At 27.7% G+C, this 25,080-nt stretch overlaps 4 protein-coding genes and 1 long non-coding RNA gene across 6 annotated transcripts; all 5 read left to right on the plus strand.

The window, feature by feature from the left end:
* The first annotated feature begins 9,353 nt into the window (after positions 1–9,353).
* On the plus strand, positions 9,354–10,646 carry LOC145751105 (uncharacterized). The gene is made up of 4 exons (XR_014283710.1): positions 9,354–9,685; positions 9,778–9,831; positions 9,962–10,069; positions 10,376–10,646. It is a non-coding gene; the product is annotated as an uncharacterized LOC145751105 (long non-coding RNA).
* A 1,358-nt stretch (positions 10,647–12,004) lies between these two features.
* On the plus strand, positions 12,005–12,924 carry LOC145750844 (uncharacterized). The gene is made up of 5 exons (XM_082566918.1): positions 12,005–12,077; positions 12,175–12,243; positions 12,350–12,388; positions 12,502–12,612; positions 12,803–12,924. The coding sequence occupies exons 1-5, from the start codon at positions 12,005–12,007 to the stop codon at positions 12,865–12,867; spliced, it is 357 nt and encodes a 118-aa protein (XP_082423044.1). The 3' UTR covers positions 12,868–12,924.
* A 4,272-nt stretch (positions 12,925–17,196) lies between these two features.
* LOC145751247 (uncharacterized) lies at positions 17,197–18,073 on the plus strand. Its single transcript, XM_082567354.1, has 5 exons — positions 17,197–17,300; positions 17,387–17,440; positions 17,510–17,566; positions 17,670–17,786; positions 17,929–18,073. The coding sequence occupies exons 1-5, from the start codon at positions 17,228–17,230 to the stop codon at positions 17,988–17,990; spliced, it is 363 nt and encodes a 120-aa protein (XP_082423480.1). The 5' UTR covers positions 17,197–17,227; the 3' UTR covers positions 17,991–18,073.
* A 220-nt stretch (positions 18,074–18,293) lies between these two features.
* LOC145751060 (uncharacterized) lies at positions 18,294–21,054 on the plus strand. 2 transcript variants are annotated; one of them, XM_082567139.1, is made up of 8 exons: positions 18,294–18,414; positions 18,778–18,955; positions 19,211–19,326; positions 19,503–19,669; positions 19,789–19,910; positions 19,999–20,075; positions 20,341–20,562; positions 20,772–21,054. In XM_082567139.1, the coding sequence occupies exons 1-8, from the start codon at positions 18,307–18,309 to the stop codon at positions 20,937–20,939; spliced, it is 1,158 nt and encodes a 385-aa protein (XP_082423265.1). In that variant the 5' UTR covers positions 18,294–18,306; the 3' UTR covers positions 20,940–21,054. The 2 variants fall into 2 exon arrangements, with proteins under 2 accessions (XP_082423265.1, XP_082423266.1); XM_082567140.1 differs by having other exon boundaries at positions 18,301–18,414; positions 18,781–18,955.
* A 692-nt stretch (positions 21,055–21,746) lies between these two features.
* On the plus strand, positions 21,747–23,704 carry LOC145750845 (uncharacterized). The gene is made up of 7 exons (XM_082566919.1): positions 21,747–21,840; positions 21,905–22,035; positions 22,116–22,282; positions 22,674–22,795; positions 22,873–22,949; positions 23,213–23,434; positions 23,543–23,704. Exons 1-7 carry the CDS (start codon positions 21,747–21,749, stop codon positions 23,702–23,704), a joined length of 975 nt encoding a protein of 324 aa, XP_082423045.1.
* The last annotated feature ends 1,376 nt before the right edge of the window (positions 23,705–25,080 follow it).

Raw genomic sequence — 25,080 nt, forward strand, 5'->3', positions numbered from 1 at the left:
GGTTTTTTAATGTTGAACTTAACTAGTTCTCGGTTAACGCTTTTCAAAAAAAGGAATAAAATGTAAATAATAAAAGGATGTCTCTGTGCACTTTTATGACATTTTTAGGGTAATGAAAACAGGATAATACTATACACTAGGCGCAAAAAGATTTGGAATAAATATACTTACTTTAATATGTTGCAGTAATATAAAACAGGCGCAGAAAAATAGTATAATAAATATTTACAGAATCTACATGGCAATCAATTTTTTAAAAGTATGCCTACTAAAATATTTTTTCACTGGAAATATTTCTAAAAATCTTAACTAATAATATTTCTGTTATTTTATTTTACGTTTTTGATAGTAAAGCGTAAATTTTAGAAACTTATAATTTGACATTTAGCTGAACCCTGTCCAAGCCCGTTAGTTTTTTCTGACTGCCCTCAATCTTGTGAATGTACTTTTGGCAGTCTATTTTCTGCTGCATGCAATGATCGAAACTGTGATACAACCCTAAACTTTTGTGGGTGCCCAGACTATCAAACGTATGATAGTGTCACAAACATGTGCTTATTTGGCAATTATCAATGCCAGAAAACTGTACCAGGTAAAAAACAAATTTTTATTAAAATAGAAACACTGTAAAAGCACTTGTAATGTGGGTAAATTTCTGTAACTGTTGACAAAAAACTTAGATTGGCGAGTTCCATAACTATTTTTCAATAACGTATTTTCGGTTATACTAAAGTAAGCCATTTCTGACTAAGTAGGGGTGTACATTTTAATACTAAAATTATTGTGATATTTTAAATATCATTTAGAGGGCTTTCTTAGGTACTATATTGTCCGTTATATTGTTTTAGCATTTACAAAATGATCGAAGTTTTCCCGCAAAACAGCTGATATCTTATTTTTTAACCGTATCATATAAAAATTAGGTTGTGCCTACAACTAATTTTTAGTAAACATCATAATGCTATTTTAGTAGCTGTTTAAAAAAAAAGTTTTTACGTCAGAAAATTGTACTGCGCCAATGATCCCGGCTCCACTTAGTGAGTGTGCAATCACTTGCGATTGTATTAAAGATTTATCTCAATTACCACTATTTGGTTTTGTTTGTGGATACGGGCCTCAATGTCGCGATTCTGCTGAGTGTATTTGCACGAATGGAACTGTCCTTCAGGAGAGCACTGGCCAATGCGTTAATATGTCCGAATGCTTTCCAGGTACATAAACACCATGCTTCCTCACAAAAAATTCAGAAAAAACGATTAAATTTATTTTAAAAATGGTAGACAACAACATTTGCCACAATATAGTAATCTTAATAAAAAAACAAAAGACACTTCTTGTCAAAAAAATAAAATTACCACGTTTAAATTACACGACTCTTGTAAAAAAAGTAACGTGAACAAAAATGTTCCAACTTTTACTTAAACGCAGCCTGCACCAATGGCAAGAAATTCTCGAGTTGTGGCGGATGTGACGTCACTTGTGATGGAAGGGGAAGTCCCCAATTTTGTCCTCAGGTTTGTCGTCTTGGTTGCTTTTGCCCGCCTGGTACTTTTCTTTTAAACGACACCTGCGTAGCTGGAGACAGCTGTCCACCAGGTAAGTCTTAAAACCTTAAATTATAATATTCAGTCAAGGACTTTAACTGTTTGATGTACATGTATTTAATAGGCTAAGTTAATAAACATTAAGTTACTTGATTTGTTTACGCCTATTTTACTATTTGTTTCTATTGCAGTTGAATGTAATGCACCTTTTACCGAGACATTTTCTTGTTCCAAAAGTTGTAATTGTACTCTTGGAATTCAAGTTGATTTAAATTGCAACGGATCGTGTAATACAGATGCAGTTTGCGCGTGTCCGGATGACTTATATTTCAACGAAGTGACGGCGGAATGCGTTGATTTTAGCAACTGTTCAAACCGTATTTAAACTTTTTTTCGTTACATCTATTAACCAACAAGTGTTGCTTTAAATACTTTTACCTACAACTATACTTAGCTAAGAATAAGATATTTGTTTCTAGAATGTCCAGCACCGCTCATGCCCGCCCCATGCGTTCAAACTTGCGCATGTGCCACTAACACGTTTTTTCCAACTCCAATGTGTAACTCAGGTTGCGATGTAACCTATGGATCGTGTGGGAGGTGTCTTGCATATGAAGTACACGATTCCGTTACCGATATGTGTATTTCTAGCACGTTTGACTGCAGAGCTACAACCGAAGGTAAACACAGTGTTGATAAGTATTGCTATATTCACTTGTTCAGGATCTGTAAAAAATCATAACAGGGCGTTTTGTTCAGTGTAGCTTAAGACAGGTATAATAATATTTTGTGTTTTTAGATCAATGTGAACAACCACTTACTCCTGCCCGCATTTTCGGCTGTTCTGGAACGTGCGAATGTTTAAGGAAAACTTTAGCAGATCCCTTTGTTGGTGACTGTTTTACATCGTGTAACTCAACTACACTGTGCAGCTGCGCTGACGAATTGTTTTACGAAGAGCTGACTGGTGAATGTGTAGAGCCAAGCGAATGCCAATGTAAATGATTCTTAATAAAATATTTTTAAAGTAAAATATTATTTAATATTTGATTTGATATTTTAAGTGACGTGTCCAGAACCTATAACTGCCATGAATGGTAGCTGCGCCGCTAGTTGTGCATGTAAAAACAGAACGGAACAGCGAGCTGATATTTTTATAAATCCTCGACAACAGTGTGACGGTGATTGTAGATTAGATACAATTTGCCACTGTCCTGAACCACTTTATTTTAATGAAAAAACTCAAGAATGCGTTGAAGTTGAGCAGTGTGGCGGAGTGGGTAAGAAATAAAACAAACTTTAAAAAAATCAAAATCAAAATTTGTTCTGTTTTAAATCCAAGCTTTAAAATGTCCAAGCTTGTTTATGGTACTTTAAGTTCATGTTATTATTATTTGGGCATAGTATTACTAATAAACGACAAACTTTTACAATACCAGAACTACAGAAGTAGTTTGCATTATCAGGATAAGCTTTTTTCCTTACAAAAATCTTATTAATAACGTCGCTGTAAAAACACTCTTTGTTTTTAGCTGACTGCCCAGCCGGGTCAACTGCAATTCCCGAAAATGCAGGTACGTGTGCACCAAGCTGTTTATGTTATCTTTTAAGCCAGGCGTTCGGAGGCAGTGGTAGCGAAATTAGTTCACGTTTTGGACCTATACATTGCGATGGCTCATGTAATACACTGGCAAGGTGCGAATGTCCCGAGGGCCTCTTTTTTGATGAAGTTTTCGGGCGTTGCGAGAGTACAGATGTATGTGTTGATGTCTTAGCAGGTTTTACATTATTAGGAGATAACGTCGCCTCTTAAGTCATACAATATACATTTAAATTAATACTCTATAACCGTAATATCTTGAAATAAAAATTTAATGTACTCGCATGGTGTGTAAAACGATTTTTTTGCAATAAATTATTATATATGGGTACTGGTGACTTTTATTATGTATACCTTTATAGTAGTACAGTTTACAATTTTAAAATATAGAAAATTCAAAAAAAAGGCAACCTTAAAAAATTAAGTACTAATTTACTCAATTTTAAATTTTTTAATGCAAATTAATTAAGGGTATATGTCAGGCCTATTTTTCATATCGCCTAACAGCAACAGTTTGAAACTAGATTTATTTGATAAATAAAATATGGTTCGAAATTATTTAATTATGTTTAGCATATATTGTTATAAAAAAAAATATGCTTACACCTTAACTAAGAATATAACATATCTTTGATTTTTAATAAACAAACAACCATTTAAATATATTATACAAATAAAATGAATTTTTCAACCCAATTTAATGTTATTAATATCAGAATATACATTATACTTAATTTTAAATTCATAAAATTGATTTTTGATTTTTAATAAATAAACAAGCTTTTAAATAAAATAAACAACCAAAAATTATTTTTTAAACATGTATTTTAATTACAAATATTTTAAAATACATTATATTAAATTTTAAATGCCTTATATCAAACTTTTATTTTTAATAAACAAACAAGAATTTAAATATAATAAACAAACAAAAATTAAATTTTTAATCGATTTTCGAGTTATTAATATTATGATATATAATTGACCAAAATTTGAAAACTTAATAACGATCTCTAAATTTTATTAAACAAACACCTATTAATTACTAATTAATAATATTTAAATTATCAAAATAGGAGGATTGAAACACAATATGATAATAAACAACATACTAAAATTTTAAAAATTTATATACACAAAATCAAAAGTTATTCGATTTCAAAATTCGGATTAGTAAGAATAAAAATAAAAACTAGATTTATTTGATAAATAAAATATGGTTCGAAATCATTTGATCATTTTTAAAATAAATCTTTATTAATAAATAAAATTATACATAAACATTACTTAATTATGAATATTAACTAAATAAATAAATTTAATATTACATAATCAATTATTAGACTAAAAACGTGGATAAGAAAATTTCGGAACAAAATTATTTTAAAAGTTTTAAAATATCAATATTTAATTTTTTAATTAACAAAAGTAATTAAATATACTCAACAAACAAAAATTAATTTTTTAACCCAGTTTTAAGTTGTTTATATCAGAATATACATTAGACAAGTTTTAAATGCCTAAAATTGATTTTTTATTAATAAACAAGCATTTAAATATAATAAACAAACAAAAATTATTTTTTTTAATATGTATTTTAATTAGTAATATTATAAAATACATTATACTAAATTTTAATTGCTTAATATTAAACTTTAATTTTTAATAAACAAACAAGAATTTAAATATAATAAACAAACAAAAATTAAATTTTTAATCCATTTTTGACTTATTAATATTATGACATATAACTGACCAAAATTTGAAAACCCAATAACGAACTTTAAATTTTAATAAATAAACACCTATTAATTAGTAATTAGTAATATTTAAATCATCAAAATAGGAGGATTGAAACACAATATGATAATAAACAACATACTAAAATTTTAGAGATTTATATACACAAAATCAAAAGTTATTCGATTTCAAAATTCGGATTAGTAAGAATAAAAATAAAAACTAGATTTATTTGATAAATAAAATATGGTTCGAAATTGTTTGATTCTTTTTTATAAATATAATTGATTTAATAGGTTTATTAATTAAATTGTAAATTTAAATATGAACTTTTTTATATTTAAACCTAATTTTAACAAGCGAACACGCACTCATTGATATTGTGATATAAAAGTAAACTAAATTTAAAAGCAAAATGCCGATCTTAATTTTTTAGTAATCAAACAAGTATTAAAATATAATAATAACAAAACAATTAAAACAAAAATTTTACACATTTTTTACCTCTATTTTAACATTTTACTTAAATTTTCAACTAATATTTTTTACTTTAATGAACAGCGAAAAGAACGATTTTTGACGGCGACCAGAACGCTATTAAATTATTCAAGCGTTAAACTCACACTGATTCGTTATTTTATAAAAAAACTAAAATAATGATTAAACGATATTTAGCTAGAGTTAAATCTTCATTTTAAATAGCAACATACAAAATAATAATACCAGCAACATATTAAAATTTCAGAAAATTTAATCTTTTAATTTTAATAATAAAATATATTAATTAGTAATTAGTGATAATTAAAAGTTGTAAATAGGAGGTTTGCGATTCGTTGGGATAATAACAAACATACTAAAAATTTAGAACTTTTAGTTTTAAAGAACAAAAGTTATCGTCTTTCAAAATTCGTCAAATAAGAATAAAAACAATAATAATAATAATAAATATAATGACAATAACAATATGTTTCGAAATCTAAGATTTCGAACCATAATAATAATAAATATACGGACAATAACAATATGTTTCGAACCATAATTACAGGACCTAATTAAGTGTTAAGGCCTGCCTTGAGATCGAAATCTAGAGGTAATTGTATAAAAAAAGCGAACCACTGTATACTTAGGATGTGTATTATTTAGTGGTACTTAAGCTACGCGTAAACGCCTTAATACAGAGTAAACAATGTACAACATTGGTGTGACCAGAACCGTAAAAATTTTCTTCCGTAACACTATGGAATGAACGGTACTAAATGTGCTTTTATTTTTTTAAACGGAAGTTATTATTCATCATTAACCGAGCAATATATGATGAAGTTAACATACATGACAAGTTTAAACCAATGACTCAAATAAAAAGTTTAAACCAATGACTCAAATAAAAAAGAGGTTAAATTTATCATATAATTGACTTACAAATATTACCCTTAAGCAATACACTCATCACAACATACCATAACTCTTAACAACGGTAATTAGATGTTATATAATTTAAAAAATTTTAAGTTATTATATTTAAAAATAAACCACGTAATATTTACGATTTTAAATTCACATGTTAATTTGTTTTTTATAACTTAAACCAATAATATATTATTCAATAACTTAACGTTGAATCACAACCTATCTCAACGTTTAAAAGTAGATTTAAAAATACATATGAATTGACGTTGCGGTATTTAAGATGACCTTGTTTACAACGAAATATTATACTGTTTTTATGACATAGGTAACTTTTTAGAATGAATCATAAACATTTTATGAGAGTTTAAAAAGGTGTGAAGTGGTAAAGAATTCGTGTTCTGTTGGTTATAATAAAAAACTCAGGTTAATATTTAACAAAACATAAAAAAATAACAAATTCCAAAGACAAATTTTGCAATCTATGCTACCAAGCATTTGAGAACAGGTTTTACATTTTCAAGTTGCAACATCCCTTCTCCAGTAATTTAAAACCTATAACAATAGGTTATGGATAAAAACTTTATAACTTATGTTTAAATAAATTATAAACGTATACACATAATTGCACAGCCAAGAAAATTTAAAAACTTAAATCTAAGCTTTTGGTATTTTTATGATGTAATAGGTAAATCTTGTTATCATTATTTCTATTTGCAGACACATGTTTTTGTTTTACCCCCGTATTCAAATAAATACAAGATGTACGTCTGGTTAGTTAACATATTTATCAGTTATTCACTAATAAAAATACATGTGGAAATTTTTAAAACACTTTTTATCTTAAATATGTCAACACTTACAAAAAGTTCAAGCGAATTCAAGTTAAATTGTTGGTTTTGTGTTTTTAAAACCCCCAGTAACAACCACTAGTCTTTAAATTATTTTTTTAAACATAATGATGCTACTTTATGCAAATAAAGTATTATAAATAAGTTTTTCAAGATTTGTATATTGCGCTGGGTGTAAGTAAAGTAAAAAATGCCAAAGTCAAAGAATTTTGCACGAATGTTCCCCTTAAAGTTTACCCTATTTCTAAACATTTTTAGAATTTTTTTTATTATTTTATTATTTTTAACGGTGGATATATGCTGTTGGGACTTAATTTCTAGGAATTCTTATTTTTAGAATTCAAGAAAATCCCAGATAATTGAATGATGAATTTCGTTAAGCGATTCTGCAATATAAGATTTTCTCATTGTAAGATTAACCCTTTTTATGCGCTTGAAAAGCAAGGTTTCGTAACCTAAACCACTGTGCTAATATGTTTAGCAAATGTTAAAAGCGTGGGCGTTTTATAATTTATCACCCAAAACCTCGTATATTAACAACCGCTTTTAAAGTACGACCTTTTTTTAAATTTTGCAATTACATTATTACAATTCTGTTTGGGCACTCGAATTTTTAATTAACTTTAGCGCGAAACATTTGAAATGCACGCAATATTAACGTTGAATCATGACTCATAAATTATCGGGTTAATAGCGAATTTTAACATCGTCATGTCGTTTAATACGTCAATGTAGATTGACGATAAACGTAAACAAAGTTATACTCGGAATACTAAAAACTTGCCGTATCATGATAAGACTTGCAATATTATGTTTTCTAACGTAAAAACTATTAATAGTTTTTAATATTTTTTTTTATGTTTAAAGTCGTATACATTTAACCAACTCATAAACATGGTTGTGTACCAATTCAATATTTAATTTTATTTTGTTTGCTAAGGATTATACCTAATTTGTAAAGCGATAAAGGTTATACTAAAGTTATAAACCAAAAAATCCCCTACCAATAAATTTTAAATGGGTTTGACTGCAATATTTTTTTTTTTTTATTATTTTTTTTATTTTGGTTTTTCGCGCATTGATAAAAGTAAATAATAAATACGATATACAATTAATATTACAACAATGCGACGGGAAAAAATGACAAAATCAATTTAAAGTATTAATGTTTACATGAAGATTTTAATTAATTTATGGCATGGTCACCAAACCCAGCAAAATATGTTTTAAATGAGAAAGGCCTTACATTGCTGATATACTTTTTTATTTAACTTTTTTATTTTATTTCCCCCAAAAAATTTACGGTTTATTTGTTAAACAGAATCAAGAGAAATTCTCCTTTTACAATCAAGTATGTTTGCCTAAGGTAAACAGAAGTTAATTTTTGCAGATCTTACTTAAAAAGTTACAGTGCAATGCACTTGTTTAAGTAGAGTTGTCAAGTAGGTAAGCCTGCGCGCGTTTTTAGTAATATATAGGTAATGTTATGATATTGGAATTCCGCATTTTTAATATTCCTAAAGAGCCTTAAATATTATTGGCAAAACGTCATCTCCCTATTACGAGTAATATCACTGTTCCCAACTAACAATTTAGCTTAAAAAGTTTCGCCATGTTGTCGATCAAAAATCTTTTGTGTTAAAAGTACTCAGGTATTATTTTTTGAGGAGAAAAGTTAGGAACGTAAGACGATCGGTCTAGACAGACTTTAAAATAGACGTTTCTGTTGTTTTATGTTAAAGTAGCGCAACACGCTACCCTTTAAAAAAGGAAACCCACATCCAAATGCTTCTTCCTTATGGTGGTTTATCAAGTGTATATAACGTTTACTAAACATAGATTTTGACTAATAGTTTTGGGCAAGTTAACCTGTTAAATTTCTTAACAGCGTCTTTTTAAATGATTGCAATAGATTTGCTAATATAGCACCCTAATATATTATATACTTCTTTATGTTTTTTAATTTAATATTTACTGCTATTTTACCTGAGTGTAAAATAAAATAAATACATTCAAACATTTGAAATTATACAGCCCTTGTGTTTGGTAATAGATTTCATTTGGTAATAGATTGTTTTTATGTAAGGCCTTACCGCCTTTGCCTAATTTATTCCAAATAGTAATTTGATATTAAGAGCAAGCTGAATAGACAAATAGACAAGTTGAAAGACACCTTTTTAGGTAATTAGGGCTGCAATAGGTAATGCAATGACATAATCTTAGACAGTAATACGCAATTCGTCTCGTGCGACTTAAAAAAAAGAAGCAGCGAAACTAAAAACGCTGCGCTTCGAATTCAGTAAAGTTAAAATTGGATTTTCCCCGGTTTGCGCATGACATGCTTAAATGGGAGAAACTACCGTGCGGTCTGTATATAAAGCCAGTGTAGTTGTGTGATTTCACAATTGTAAATTAAACGCAGTAGAGCAAATACCTACAAAAGGTTTAAAAAAAAACAAAACTGAAAAATATAATAATGAATAACTTTATCCAAATTGCTGCATTTTGTCTGGTAGTAATGCTGCTTGTGCCTGAATCACAGCAAGGTAAGTTTATAAAATAATAAAATATAACATTTAAATAAAATTACCCAATTTTTATAATTACATCGGTTTAACTTGTATTTTATTTTTTTTAGCTGCAATCTCTCCAGGGTTAGTCAAGCGGAAAGCAGGATCTGTTCTAGCGCGAGGTAACATACTGCACATACAAATTACATTATAACTTAGCGACTAATAAATTAAACAACTAATTTTTTTAAAATTAATATTTTCGTTGGCAAAATTTTATTAATAGTTTAATGAATGTTTATTCATGTTCAGGAAGCGGAAAATCGGCTGCTCATTTTCGACGAATGAATTACAGGAAATACTGTACTAAACGAGGCAAACCCCGAAAGAATGTAAAATGTGCTCTAGACGAAAAGCCAAGTAAGTTAAAACTGGTCCAGGCAAAATTTATGAAATAACACAATGCTTTAAATGTTGAATACCTTTATAGCAAGCTATTTATAATTTACAACTGCGTTTGATGATGATGTTTTAAAATACTATAAAATCTTCGTGTAAATATTAACATTTATTGCATGTTCTAAAACATTTATTAAATTTTGTCATATTTTTCCGTCGCGTTAATGTAATATTTATTCTAAATCTTTTAACTCTTTTAATTGATGTGGAAAAAAATTGAAAAAAATAATATTTTAGATTTTAACTTTATATTTTTTATTTTTGTAGAAGTGTGTTTGTACTATTCTGAAAACTGCAAAAAAATGAGAAATTCCGGCATTTTCTAAAGCAAATAACCATCAAAGAGTCATGTGATTTATCATATTTTTATCTTTAATTTTATATTTCCATTTTTTTCTGTATCACTGTAATGTTTCTTCATTTATTTAATTACACTTTTAAAGTGCTTCGTTTTTGTTTTATTTTTTTCATTGTTTTTTATGCTCAGTTGTCTTTATTTGTAAAAAAACACACATACAATAATAAAAAAAAATATTGAAAAGAATTTGACGTTTGTCTGGTAGAAAGTAGAACCCAAAAGTTGCATTTAAATTTATTAAAAATAAACACAAGTTCTAAAGAAGATTTTTTGATAATTTTTTAAGAAAATTAATATTTCTATAAATATTTTATAAGTTGATTTTTTTATTTAAATCCCATTTTTTTTAAAAAACCGTTACTGCAAAAATTATTTTATTTTAAAATTAATTATTTATACCTAGAAAGTAAAATCTTTTAAACTAAAATCTCTTAATTTATTACGTCATAAAAAAAACCAACAGAAATAGTTAAGTTTGTTATTAGGTTATCTTAAAATAAATCGAAATTTTGCAAGATCCCTAAAGTGTTATACTTCTGTAAACATAAAACTTTTTAAGTGGATTTTAACGTGTTGGTAAGCTTATAAGGATTTACGTTTATTTTAAAGTCGTGACATAACTGTATAACTTATTTTAAAAATAAAACATTTTAATAACTGTTTAAGGAAACAGACAGTAATTAAATATAAGATTGCCAGAAACTAATTTTTGTTTAATTTTTAAAATATTTTTAAAAATAAATACTAAAATTTAAAAAAGTTTGTTACGTTCTATTATTAAAATGTGTATATTTATGGTACAAAAATAAGCTAATTTTTGTAAATAAGCCATACTTGGGCTGCGTCTTAAGTTAATAATTTTATCATTTTTTGTTTAGTGATTACGTCACATTTTTTGAAATAAAAATTTTTATCTTGAAATTTTGTAACTGGTTGAACCTTGCACTGAAAGTCAAAGTAGAACTAGATATACAATGCATTACACCATAGCATTTCCTTCCGTTGCACAAATTGGAAAAAAAATTACATCACTCTTGAATACAAGTTTACCATGATCGCATAGATTTCGTAATGGAACAATCTAATGACGTGGTTTATCATTGAAATGACTAAAGTTCGAAAAAGTAAAAATAGTAAACTAAAAAATTATACCTCCCTATGGTTGCTGAATCATGAACTGCACGAGAACGAAAGTAGAATTACTAACACGTCATTAAAATAATTCTAAAAACTGACATAATGAGAAACCCATATTAAAAGGAGGAGGGGTGAATTATGGGTGTGACGAAAGCAACTTAATTTCGAGCTTTGCATATACTTCGTCACGCAAATGACGTCATCCAAATTAATGTGATATTTTTGTCGCGTCGTTCCTATTTCTGTCTTGGTCGTTTTCTATATAAACCGCATCAACCGAACGTAACATCATAAACAAAAATTGTTTCGAAAACTTAAGAATAAAATTCGAAAATATCTTGAAAAGTTAAAAGTTTGTAAAATATTTAAAATCTTCTCGACAAGAAAACTAAACAACAAAAATGAAAAGTTTTTTAGCACTTGCTTTAATCGTGACTCTAGGAATAATATGCAACCTTCCAAGCAGTTATGAAGGTAAAAAATGATTTTTCAAATATCAAAAAATAAAATTATTTTTTATAAATTATCGTAAGTAATTTAGCACAAAAATAAATTTATTTTCTTTATGTAGCTTCGGTATCTGTTGATATGGTAGATGTATTAATGGAAGAAATGGAGATAGAAGTATCAAATGAAATTGGTAAAATTTTTAACAAAATCTATAAAAAAAATAAATTTCACAAATTTTGGCAAAAATTAATTTAATATTTTTTTCAAATAATTTAAAATTTTTTTTTCGTTTTTAGTTACTACGAATACAACCGAAAAACCTACAATAAAATCCGGTAAGTCAATATATCTACATCTAACAAAAAAAATATGCATTTGCAAAAGTTCTTAAAAAATAAATTAATTTTGTAAATTTTTAAATAATAAAATTGATGTTTTATTTTTTTAGCTCCTGCTAAGCCAGCAACCAAAGGGTTTACTTTTAACAAGTTTACTTGTCGGCCTTTCTGCATTAACGGCAAGCCTAGAAAGAGGGGATGCAGCTTATTCCAACGACGAAGTAAGTTTAATTTATACGAAAATTCTAAGATAATTCTGTACATAGTAGCAATAGTTTTACATAGATAATTTATACGGTACAGTTACAATATTCTATAGTATACATTTTCACGGCTATTTAAACTGTGATATATATTTTTTTAATTTAAATTTTTTTTGTCCAAATTTTTTAAAATTTTTCTTTATTTTAGGATTGTGCTTATGGTGCAAACCAAAATGCCGAAAGATGAAAAAACTATTTGGAATTTTTGCTTAAACAACATCAATCTGTTATCAAGTTTTTATTTATATTTTAAATATGCAGATGCTAGTTTTTTTTCCTTTATACTTTATTAACATTTGTTTTTTTTTACTTTTGTAAATTTTTTACATTAAAGTTCTATTTATTAAAACTGTATTTTTCTCAGTGTTACTTTTAATATTTTTGTAATAAAATTAATTTGTAGCATACAAAGATTTTTTAAACAAGAGTTTAGTTTGTTATTAAAACACAAAAACATTCAAAATATTTGCAAAAAATATAATAACTAAAACTTAGTTCCAAGAATTGAAAAAAAGGTTTATTTAATAAAGTCACCTGGCTTTAAAGCACGAACAGTTATTTAATAAAGGTATACATTTATGTTTAACGACCGTAACACAAAAGCTTAAAAACAAATACCGTTCCGTTTTAGTACAAATACCATAATTTCTACAATTCAATAACGTGACCTTAGAAAAAAAGGTTGTCATACGTACATTTAAGCTTTATTATTCCATAGTAAGTCGACTGAAAACCCGCTAATACCATTATTGTAAATTCCAGTTACCAAACTTAAGCCTGAGGTTATTTATCATCATTTCTTGGAAGGCATTTTATTCTCATTACCGTTAAGATTCTGGCTACACAAAGTTGTTTGTTGGCAAAGATGCTATGTACGTCAACAACTGTTAGTACCGATCGGGTATTTTTAAAAATAAATTTAAAAAAGGGAGTTTTTATAATATGACCTATGACTTAGACACACTTGTTTTTCACGTTTTTTACAAGGTGTGAAGGAAACCAAAATAAACTTGCATTAATCATGTTCAAAATTTAAATCCAATTATGTGACACATTTTTACTAGGACTTATATAAATTGACAACGTCAGAATTTTTAATTGTAATTTTTAAAATCCAAATAATTTAATTACTCAAAAGTGTTATAGCAAATTTACTTTGCAAACAACGTTTTTTTAAATAGCATTTTATTGGGTAATTCAACCTATTAAAAAAGTAAAAAAAGATTTGAAATAAAGATCGTTTAAGTATCTCTATATTGCTTATGTTCATTTAATTATTAATAAAAAACTACCGGAGGTTATAAAACTGTGCGAAACTTGGTTTTAAAAGAGTGATCGAAAATTAAAAGCAATCGATTAAATGAAGTGTTTTCCTAACTTTTCCGCGGTTTCGCCTTGGGAGCTTTCGCTTGAGCATTTAAGCCAATTTTTTGCACACTCGCTAACGCTGCAAAGTCAAAAAAAAGAATAACGTGTCAACCAATTTACATATTTTAATGTCACAGGCTGTTGCTATTCAAAGAAATTGTTTTTTTTTTTTATTGCGATCGTCTCGCCTGTGCAAATTTGCCCACGCACATTTAACGAAATACAAAAACCTTTAAAACCTCCGATCCTTTAAATATATTAAAACCCAAAAGGTTGTTTAAAATTAAAATAAAACCGATATGTTATATAAGGGTAGAAAGTTATTAAAAATCGAGTGCCAACGAAAAATCCTAATTATTTTGCCGGTCCGATAATTAATTCCAAATTAAATCGATTTTTTTCGATTAAAATTGCGAAATTTTATAAATTAGTGTCTTGCGTGTTTGAATTAAGTATGTAAATTATGTTGGTGTTTAACCACAGCTCAAATGAAGATTTAACGTGCCGCATTTTTTAAGGAAGCAACGAATTGGCAAGAACGCACGACAAACCTCGTTAGGCTGTCTAGAAGATAGCAAATCAATTCAACAACAAACCTATGAAGTTAAATACAATGCAAAAACCTTTTGCGTAATTTAAATGTAATTAAATCAAAATATAATGTTTGATTTTAAGTATTATTTAACTACAGCATGTACAAATGTTATAAATTGCCCTACAGGTTTGTTTTGTAATTAATTTTCAAAACTATCAATCATGTATTTAAAAAAAAATAATAACAATCTGAACCCTTATAACATTATATCTGAACAGTTATATTATATGGATAAAATATTAGTTAAAATATAAATGTTATAAATACAATATTACGATATAGTTTGGTTTAATTGCAACACTGCAATTAATTTGCATAGATTTAATGTGGTAAAAATTTAAATAGAACGCTGAAATATTTATAGAGTAAATATTAAATAAAATAATTAGGGGATATATATAAATGATGTAATCGAATATAGATATCTATATAAAGCTCACGAAAAACTAATTATAAAATTTTAAGCATTAGTTTAATTTATTGTTTAGTTATAATTGGGGAAATTTTTCTAATTTGCGATGCGATTTTACGGCGATGACGTCATCTGGCATGTAGAAGGAAATACGTCACAGCGCTCAACGGCAAAAAGCAGCTCGAAAATGAGTCAATTCACAAGTTTTAAAAAGCGAAAACGACGATTTAAAAAACATCCGGTTAGAAATTTCCCATTTTCTGTGCGCCCGCTACGATTTTGATTATAACATTATGCTGCATCATTTTGAAACGATGCAACTTTCGATAAAATTACGTAATCGTAAAAAAGTTTCTGAGTTATTTTTGCTTATGTGTGCCGCACGCATTCTCGTTTGCCTTCGTTTCAACTTTGGTTTTTATATTTAAATGGACTTAAAAGGAAGAAACAAATACTTAGATTTTACAATAACAAATTGTTAGTTAGGTGCTACCAAAAGGACATACGTAAATTAAAATTTTCCAATTCTATCAACTTAAATGGCAACGTGTTTAAATTCAATTGTTCTGTAGTGATTTGACCTGCCTATACACATACGTTATACTACAACATTTGTTTTAAAGTAAAATTTCCTTATATGCATAATTACCTTACCTAAAAAAATTGTCGCAACGAATTTAGCTGTCTCATTTTATTCGTGACGTCATAAACGGATATGAATGGTCGGATGCGTTTGAGACCTTGCTGCGTCACGAATGTTAATTATAAAGTGATTAGTAACAATAGATGAGACCTTGTTACTCACGTTTATATATTATGACTTTAAATGCATATAACCTTTTTGTTAGTTTATTCAAGTTGCTTTTTAATATGGTATGTAATACCTAAGGGTTAAGTACGTTTAACAGCATATTTGGGGTACTCGCCTATGTTACCGAATAGACATATTTTAGAATAATATAAGTTCAAAAACGGCATTCACGAAAATTAAGGTAAAAATTTTTATGAGGGCGTTTTTAATGGGAAATTTTTAAGTGGGCGTTTTTTAAGGAAGAATTTTTAAGAAAATGACTTTTTTTTAAAAAAGAATTGAAGTGTTAAGAGTTAACAAAAATATGTGTTATTGCCAATAAAAATGTTGTTTTCGGTTAAAACGTCAATTCGGTAAATTGATTTTCGGTATTTTGGCAGTAACCCTTTCTTATAAATCCATTTTACGTCGTAGGCTATAATCCTATTTAAAACCAAATCAATAGACATATATGTTTATACCAATAAAATCGCACTATTTTGTGTGTCGCATTTTAAGGTATTTTTACAATTGTTTACTTGTTCAAATCACGTTTAGTATATCATGGTAAAACACGAGAATATTTTTTTGAAGTTTTTGAGTTGTGACAATTGGTATCTATACCCACGTGGTTATGTTTTTTAATTTAAAAAAAGAAAAAAAATTCGTCTTTTTTTAAGTTGTTTCGGAACGTATTGTTAATGTAACTTTAATAGCCATTTTTTGATTGATGCACTTTTTTGATTAAGTCGCTAAAAAGGGTATTTTTATAAAGATGATTAATAAAATTTAAAAAAGTTTTTAATGAAGCGTTGTTTTATAAAGAGTTTTTACAAATATACTTCTTTTCTTTTTCTTTTGTATGTTCAAAATATAAGCTCCCAATATGCCATTTTACCATGGTTGATAAACAAAGAATATATATATATATGCCCACAATACAAAGTCACTAGACTTTATAGCGTTAAAATAAAATAGAAAATTATAGTTACCAATATAGTTCAACCGTGCTAAAGCAGAAAAATTAAATAAAATATATTTTGCAAGTGGCTAAGTTTTAAAACGTTTTGGGTGACGCATAGTCTTAATAGCATTAAATTAGATGTAGTAGGATATATTTGTCATTTGAAAATATCTAACAAATTTAAGATCGAAATTATGCCAATCACGAAATGTTTCAGTTTCCGGGATTTTTAAATGTTAAGCAAGATTTCGAAACAGATTACATTCGGGTATAAATGTAAGAATATGTCGGCATATAACTTATATTAGCGTGTATGTTGCAGCATACAAATGCTCTATATAAGAAATTAGTACCTATATGTTTAGTATATTACATAACGCATTTAAATAAAGATTTAACAAATTTTTTTGTTTAGATAAAATATTATTTTAAAATTAAGCCATCATGAATAGAATATTGTTTGGCTGTGCGGTGTGCGCTGTATATTTAGTAGTCCTAATACCACAATCTCATGAAGGTAACATATTGCAATTTTTGTGTTACATTTAAATCAATAAATTAAATAAATAAAAAATTAACCGCTCAATATTTTTGTATTTTTAGTAGCTACAACTTTAACAAAAAAAGTCGCTCTCCAAAAATTAAAGCAATTTTCAGGTAATGTCAATATTATTTGTAATTTTTTTTAAATAAATAAAATTTATTATTTCTTAATTTTGTTAATAGAAACAAATACAACGCAAGCGAATGTCACACTGCCCTCTGTTAAACCCCTTAAAACAGGTAAATAGCATTCATCATTAAAATTTTTAAAATCTAAAATATTTTTGGCAATGTAAATATTTAATTTTAGTTATTAATTTTTAAACAAATAATTTGGTTTTAGTTTTGAGGAGAAAATTCAAAATTCCGAGCAGAAAAGCATGTCTAAAGTTTTGTGTTTACAATTCTATAACTAAAAAGAGAACAAAATGTGGAGTTTTCAAAACAAAAACAAAAAGAAGTAATTTTAACATTTTTTTAAATTTCAACTTAAATATCCAAATTTTTGTGTTTAAATTACAAACTACTCTAAAGAAACAAGCACTTGCCTTGATAGAATCACATGCAACAATTCCAAAAACTTAAACTTTATTTTTTTACAGACAGATGCAACTATTGCCAAGTCCGTTGCAAAAGGTTCGGCAAAGCAGGCCCGATCGCATAAAAATAACTTTTGTTAAGTTTTTAAAATGCTTAATTTATAAAAATTACTATTCGCTATATTTTGTAATAAAAAACCTATATTTACATGTATTTTAAATAAATAAGTGTTTTATTGGTATTTTTTATAGTCAGACACAATTATGTTATATTCCACATTTTTATGGAAATAAAATTTTATAAAAATTAAAAAAAAGATTCTTAATTAAGTTTCTACACAAGCCGGTATACATTGCTAATATGCCTTCGGCGTTTTACACAACTGGCTTAGTGGTGACCAACGATAAGTTTTTGTTAAATATAATAGAACAGGAAAAAATATGTCTAGAAAGTATGTGTTTTTCATATGTGCAACTGCAACATTATGGACATTAGGGGCTTTCTTTTATTACAGCAAATATGAAAACACAGAAAATCTACAACTTGAGGTAGGGTGAATTTCATATGCAAAGTTAAAAACCTGTAAAATTTAACCAAGTAAAGAAAAATGAATGTTAGTGTGTTGCCAAAAAAGCTTTAAATATGATATATGTATATTTGGTTACACTGCAACTATAAGTTCATATTGCATAATTAAATTTTGAAACAAGAGTTATATTTAATTTAATCAATATTAAAATTAGTTTAAGAGTTGAAAAAAGGTCAAGAGATATTCGTTGAGCTTAAACTTTCCACAACTCCCCAAAATTTATTAGAAATCCGTAATTTGTTTACAACTCTCATTGCTATATGACAGGCACATACATATTTGATTTACAATTTTATAGTGACTTAATTACTATTTAATAAAGCAGGCAAAAAGAATTGTGGATTCTTTTGATAGTGAATATGAACAGCTATTAGAACCCGAAGAAAAATACGAACAAGCAACTTTAAAATATGGATGTAGAAGACCTAAAGGTGCAGTTAACTATACTGTATGCGACCAAGTTCCGTATTCAACTATTAGTTGCAGAAAACCAACAAAAGGTTAGGTTGATTTGTAAATACTACTGTGTGTGTTGTATGGTCTATGTAACAGAATATACCTTACAGATTAAACATATATAACATGACTTAGCACAAACCTTAGTTAATTACAATTTAATGACATTAGTTATGCCAGCTTTGGCAAAAAATTGTAATTTAAATGTCTGTCTACGGATAAGTTAATTAGGTTTTCTTGTACAAAACTAAAATTTACCATTGCGTTCAAGTTATTTAAATTAACAAAAACACTTGCAGGTAATTTCGGCAATGAGGGTCACATGGTCCCAAACGTAGTTCATTATATTTGGTTTGGGAATCGAACAATGAAATATTATCATTACCTTTCTGTACGATCTGCAGCAGCTAATCAAGTGGGTTTATATTACAACTGCATTGTAGTCTTGTATATGTTGTTTATTTTTTTAACTTAAACTATTTGCATTAAACTAAAATTTAATGCAATCATATGTAATAGTATAACCTGGTAGGGGTTCTGTTGAATATAAAATTTTCATGAATTTGTTTTTAAAACTGACCTCGTTTTTAGAGACCAGAAAAAATTATATTTCACGTAGACGGGCCGCCCCCTAGCGGAGACTTGTGGATTAGATTAACAAATGAAATTCCATGTTTGGAAACTCAGTATTTAGAATGCCCAGAGGAGGTATTTGGAAATAAAATAAAGTGGATTTTGCATAAGACCGATGTGGCAAGGTAATAAAATACAATTCAACGTGGATAGTCATGTTTAAATTTTGATCCAAACAAACCCATATGCATGAAATTCGATTTCTTAGGTTTCAGTTAACCAGTAATGTAAATTTTTTTTATAGAAATGATGTTTTGATAAAACACGGTGGAATATATTTGGACTCTGATGTTTTAATTCTAAAATCTCTAGATGAACTAAGATATTACTCATTTACTATCGGGCGATCAACGCCAAAGTCTTTAAGTAAGTACAAGGACTAAAACCGAGAACCAATAAAAAAATGTGTTTAGTTTAAGTAACTTTCAAAAACAGCCTCTTTATTTTGTTACAGGCAATGGTGCTTTTTTGGCCAAGCCAAACGCCGCATTTCTTCAAGAATTAATTCAAGTTTATAAAACTTTTGACGCTGTGAGTATGTGGAAGGTTCTAATGGCTTTTTTACATATAATTTTTTCTTCACCTTAAGTAGATTTTAATCATTTTTTGGGGTAAAAGTGTTTGAGTTGGACGGGTTAAAGCTTTTCTTATATCCAGAACTTAGTATTGCTGTTACTTGAACTCGAAAACTTTCGGCCAGCGACGTTTGGTACCGGTTTCACATTTTTAAATATACCTAGAAAAAAACTTCACCTAAAATTTATTAAACCTTGAAACTGTCTACTTGTTTTTGCAGAATGTAATAAAAGGTAACAAAGAGGCCTATCTTTCTTGCCAATATCCAATGAAATTATGGAAAACAAGATACGATCTTCCTGTCCATGTTGACTTAACTGGAATGCAACGACCCAACCCATGGGCGGACGGTAGAGATTGTATATCTGGAGATTCCTTCAATATTTCACAAAGTTACATGCTGCATATCCACCCTGTTAAATCATTACTTAAAGACCCAAGAGTAAGTTACTTTAACAAAAAATATTTTTACGCCGAATTTAGAAATAGTAAACAACATAAGGTATTAACCACATTTTTGCCATTTTAACAAACTAAGTTCAAAATAAGTAGCACATTTTCGATCTAATACTATCTTTATTGCATTAACATTAAAAATATATTAAAAGTGCTAAAATAACATTTTCAATAAATTATGTTTCTTATTTGTAGATTTTAAACGAATTTAAATTAGACGAGGTTCGAACCATGGATACAACGTACGGTGCAGCCGCAAGGGCAGCTCTATTTGGATTTCAAGATTTAGTTTATTTAAGTTATGAAAATGTAAAACATTTTAACAGAAAAACTGCCAAACAAATTGAAATATTTTTAGATTAATAAAATACCTAGTAATATAATTATTAGGTTTTAAACAAAATGTTATAGCTTTTTATTTAAATATTTATTTTTGCTTATAATATTCAATATATGAAAAACAAAAAATAAATCATTTTAAAAACGTAGTTGTACAAGTTTTATGATTTTTTTCATTATTACTGCTATTTTGTACTAATATTTAGACAAATTAACATCTATTAAATGTGTAAGTATACATTTATCTATAGGCTATAAATTGTTTGGATTATTTCATTAAAAAAAATTGTTTGGTTTATTCAAATTTATAAAAAAAGTAATTAATAAACACTAAACTATATACCAAATAAGTAATATAAAAACCGTGAGAGCATTATAGCTTTCGATAAAAGCTAGTCAATAATAACAGGAAATGTTAAACAAATAATATAAAACCACACGTAGATCCATTCTAAAAAATTTTTAGGCTTGAATAACGTAAAAAAAACTGTATTTTTGTTAAACTAGTCAATTTACAAGTGATATATCTAAAATTATAGGCAAGCTTTAAAATGGAATATAGGAGAATATAAGTATGTTATTTAGATCTGTTTTATTTGTGTTATGTATTACTTCCATGCTTGGATCAATAACATTTGTGTATTTCTGGGATATGCTTAAAGCAGCGGTGACGTACCCTAAACCGGTAAAAAATTGAATATTTCAATTTCCTTAGACAAAAGTTTTAAACATATACGCTTTATAGATACCAAACCAATACAAAACCAAAATTTATTCCGAAAAAAATAAGAAGCTTCTAGATTCAAAGATAAAAAAAACCAGCAGTTAAATATGGGTGTAGAAAACCCAAAGGTGCAGATAACTACACGATATGTACACAAATTCCTTATTCAACCATCAGTTGCAGAAGCCAAAAAAGAGGTAGGTCTATAGCATGATCACATAAACGTAAATATTAAAACAGGCTAAGATTTTTTTCTAATTTTAAGTTGTTTTGTCACCAGAAGCTAGGCAAAAACAAAAATATTTGGTCCCTAATGTAGTACACTATATTTGGTTTGGCAATCGAACTATGAAATTCTATCACTACCTATCCGTAAGATCAGCAACGGCAATTCAAGTACGCTTTTATAGTAAAGATTACTCACTTAATTTAATAAGGAATTTGTTTTTATTAACACCATAATCAATATGAACTAGAGACCTGAAGAAATTATATTTCATATCGATGGACTACCACACGAAGGAATATATTGGAATAGATTAAAAAAAAAAGTTCCTTGTTTAAAAACGAAATACCTGAAAGCCCCTGATCAAGTGTTTGGCAACAAAATTAAATGGGTTGCACACAAAATAGACGTGGCAAGGTAATTTAGAAAGTCATAATTTTATCTAAAACTGAAGCTTCACTAATAAAGATGTAATTTCGAACCCAGTGCAACTACAATCAAGTTTTAGGCACTTCTTTCCTTAGATTTATGACTAATATGTAGGCTGTGGCACAATTTAATTAACCTATGTTAAGGACTAAAAGAATTACTAATAAAACTTGTTATTTTACAACCTTATTTGTACAGATTATAAAAACAATTAAAAAAATCAGGATTTTAAACTTAGACTATATGCACAATTCCAAACAATCCCTTTTAACAATAAACTCAAACATAACTTTTAGATCTGCATTTTCATCCCACTAAATATATGTTTTATAAATTTTTTTCTGTTTTTGATTATCATTCTTTACTAAATTTTATGCAGAAATAATGTACTGGTAAAACACGGTGGAATATATTTAGACTCTGACGTTATAGTTCTAAAATCTCTCGACCCACTTCGAAATTACCCGTTTACTATTGGTCAATCAACTAAAAATTCCCTGAGTAAGCTGTCCTTAATCTGTTAACTTATGTATATGAATTTATACTAAAGACCAAAATGCTATTATTTGTTATTATAGGTAACGGCGCGTTTTTATCAGAACCAAATTCTACGTTTTTACAAGAGTGCATTCAGGCATACAGAAACTTTACAGCCGTAAGTAGAACATAAATTTAATCAAATAACAATTAACCAAAATTCAGGTAACAATTTTTCTTATATTTAAAGGCATTTTCCTTAAAAGGTTTGGGGTGATTAATAAATAAAAATGTCTCATAGCCGGTAAAAATGCAATTTTTGGTCAAATTTCATTCAGTAAAATGGTTTTCAGTGATATGATTTTATTAACTGCGGTCTATACGTTTAAATTGTTAATATATAGTAGGTTAGATTTACATAGTTCTAAATTTATTTTTAAGGCATATTCGAAAAATAGAAAACAGGCTACAATGTCGTGCAAATATCCAATGAAGTTATGGAAAACACGCAGCGATCTTCCTGTCCACGTTGACCTTACGGAAATGCAAAGACCTAATCCATGGGCGGACGGTAGAGATTGCATATCTAACGAGTCTTACAATATATCGCAAAACTATATGCTTCATGTTCACCCTGGATACGCGTTTGCTAAACAATATAAGGTAGCTATGTCCATGTTAACACAACCTGTTTAATTTTTCATTTTTATTTTAACTTACATATTTTCAACTTGGTCTTGGAATATTTGCCATTTAACTTTAAATTTTTAGATTTTAAAAAACTATACTGTTAATGAGATTCGAACTCTTGATTCGACGTACGGCGCAGCAGCGCGGGCAGCTTTATTCGGATTTCAAGATTTTGTATATTTAAAAAAGGAAAACGTTAAACATGTTAACCGAAAATTTGCAAAGCAAATAGAACCTTTCTAAAAATCCTGTATTTTGCAAGGACATTGGACTGTGGTAGTAACATACTAACTTGATAAAATTTGCTTTATTTCGTAGTAAAAGTCGCTATTTTCTTCATGACCTAAACTAAACACTTACCAATTACTGTTCTTTATCCTTTGTAAAACATAACTCACTACTTTAAAGCATTATAGTAATATTATAATAACCAAAAACTGTATGAAAAACATTTATGTCTACATAGAAAAAAACAAAGCACATCAAGAATATAATCAGGCGGTTGTGGTCACGTGATCATGACAAAGTCACGTGACATAACCTAATTTCGAAACAGATTACATTCGGGTATAAATGTGAGAATATGCCGGCATTTAATTTAAATTTGCGCATAAGTTGCAGCATACGAATGCTTATATATATAAGTAATCAAAACTTATAGGTTTAGTATAATAAGTGATCAAAAAAAATTTTTTGTACTAGAAAATGCTTCTTTTTTATTGCATTAAATACTTTTTCTGTTTAGATAAAATATTATTTTAAAATTAAGCCATCATGAATAGAATAATGCTCTTCTGTGCGGTGTGCGCTATATTTTTGGTAGTCCTAATACCACAATCTCATGAAGGTAACATATTGCAATTTTTGTGTTATATTTAAATTAATAAATTAAATAAATAAATAATTAACCGCTCAATATTTTTGTATTTTTAGTATCTACAACTCTAACAAAAAATGTCGCTCTCCAAAAGTTAAAGCAATTTTCAGGTAATGTCAATATTATTTGTAATTTTTTTTAAATAAATAAAATTTATTATTTCTTAATTTTGTTAATAGAAACAAATACAACGCAAGCGAATGTCACACTGTCCTCTGTAAAACCCCTTAAAACAGGTAAATAGCATTCATCATTAAAATTTTTAAAATCTAAAATATTTTTGGCAATGTAAATATTTAATTTTAGTTATTAATTTTTAAACAAATAATTTGGTTTTAGTTTTGAGGAGAAAATTCAAAATTCCGAGCAGAAAAGCATGTCTAAAGTTTTGTGTTTACAATTCTATAACTAAAAAGAGAACAAAATGTGGAGTTTTCAAAACAAAAACAAAAAGAAGTAATTTTAACATTTTTTTAAATTTCAACTTAAATATCCAAATTTTTGTGTTTAAATTACAAACTACTCTAAAGAAACAAGCACTTGCCTTGATAGAATCACATGCAACAATTCCAAAAACTTAAACTTTATTTTTTTACAGACAGATGCAACTATTGCCAAGTCCGTTGCAAAAGGTTCGGCAAAGCAGGCCCGATCGCATAAAAATAACTTTTGTTAAGTTTTTAAAATGCTTAATTTATAAAAATTACTATTCGCTATATTTTGTAATAAAAAACCTATATTT

This window comes from Corella eumyota, chromosome 4 (genome assembly GCF_963082875.1).
Source record: "Corella eumyota chromosome 4, kaCorEumy4.1, whole genome shotgun sequence".
NCBI classification, from domain to species: Eukaryota; Metazoa; Chordata; class Ascidiacea; order Phlebobranchia; family Corellidae; genus Corella; species Corella eumyota.

Coding starts and splice junctions, on each gene's coding strand:
- LOC145750844 (XM_082566918.1), top strand. CDS start 12,005: ATGAAAAGTTTTTTAGCACTTGCTTTAATCGTGACTCTAGGAATAATA. Junction 12,078..12,174: donor CCTTCCAAGCAGTTATGAAG/GTAAAAAATGAT, acceptor TTCTTTATGTAG/CTTCGGTATCTGTTGATATG. Junction 12,244..12,349: donor AGAAGTATCAAATGAAATTG/GTAAAATTTTTA, acceptor TTTCGTTTTTAG/TTACTACGAATACAACCGAA.
- LOC145751247 (XM_082567354.1), top strand. CDS start 17,228: ATGAATAGAATATTGTTTGGCTGTGCGGTGTGCGCTGTATATTTAGTA. Junction 17,301..17,386: donor AATACCACAATCTCATGAAG/GTAACATATTGC, acceptor TTGTATTTTTAG/TAGCTACAACTTTAACAAAA. Junction 17,441..17,509: donor AAAATTAAAGCAATTTTCAG/GTAATGTCAATA, acceptor TTTTGTTAATAG/AAACAAATACAACGCAAGCG.
- LOC145751060 (XM_082567139.1), top strand. CDS start 18,307: ATGTCTAGAAAGTATGTGTTTTTCATATGTGCAACTGCAACATTATGG. Junction 19,911..19,998: donor ATCAACGCCAAAGTCTTTAA/GTAAGTACAAGG, acceptor ATTTTGTTACAG/GCAATGGTGCTTTTTTGGCC. Junction 20,076..20,340: donor TTTATAAAACTTTTGACGCT/GTGAGTATGTGG, acceptor TTGTTTTTGCAG/AATGTAATAAAAGGTAACAA.
- LOC145750845 (XM_082566919.1), top strand. CDS start 21,747: ATGGGTGTAGAAAACCCAAAGGTGCAGATAACTACACGATATGTACAC. Junction 21,841..21,904: donor AGAAGCCAAAAAAGAGGTAG/GTCTATAGCATG, acceptor TCTAATTTTAAG/TTGTTTTGTCACCAGAAGCT. Junction 22,950..23,212: donor CATACAGAAACTTTACAGCC/GTAAGTAGAACA, acceptor TTTATTTTTAAG/GCATATTCGAAAAATAGAAA.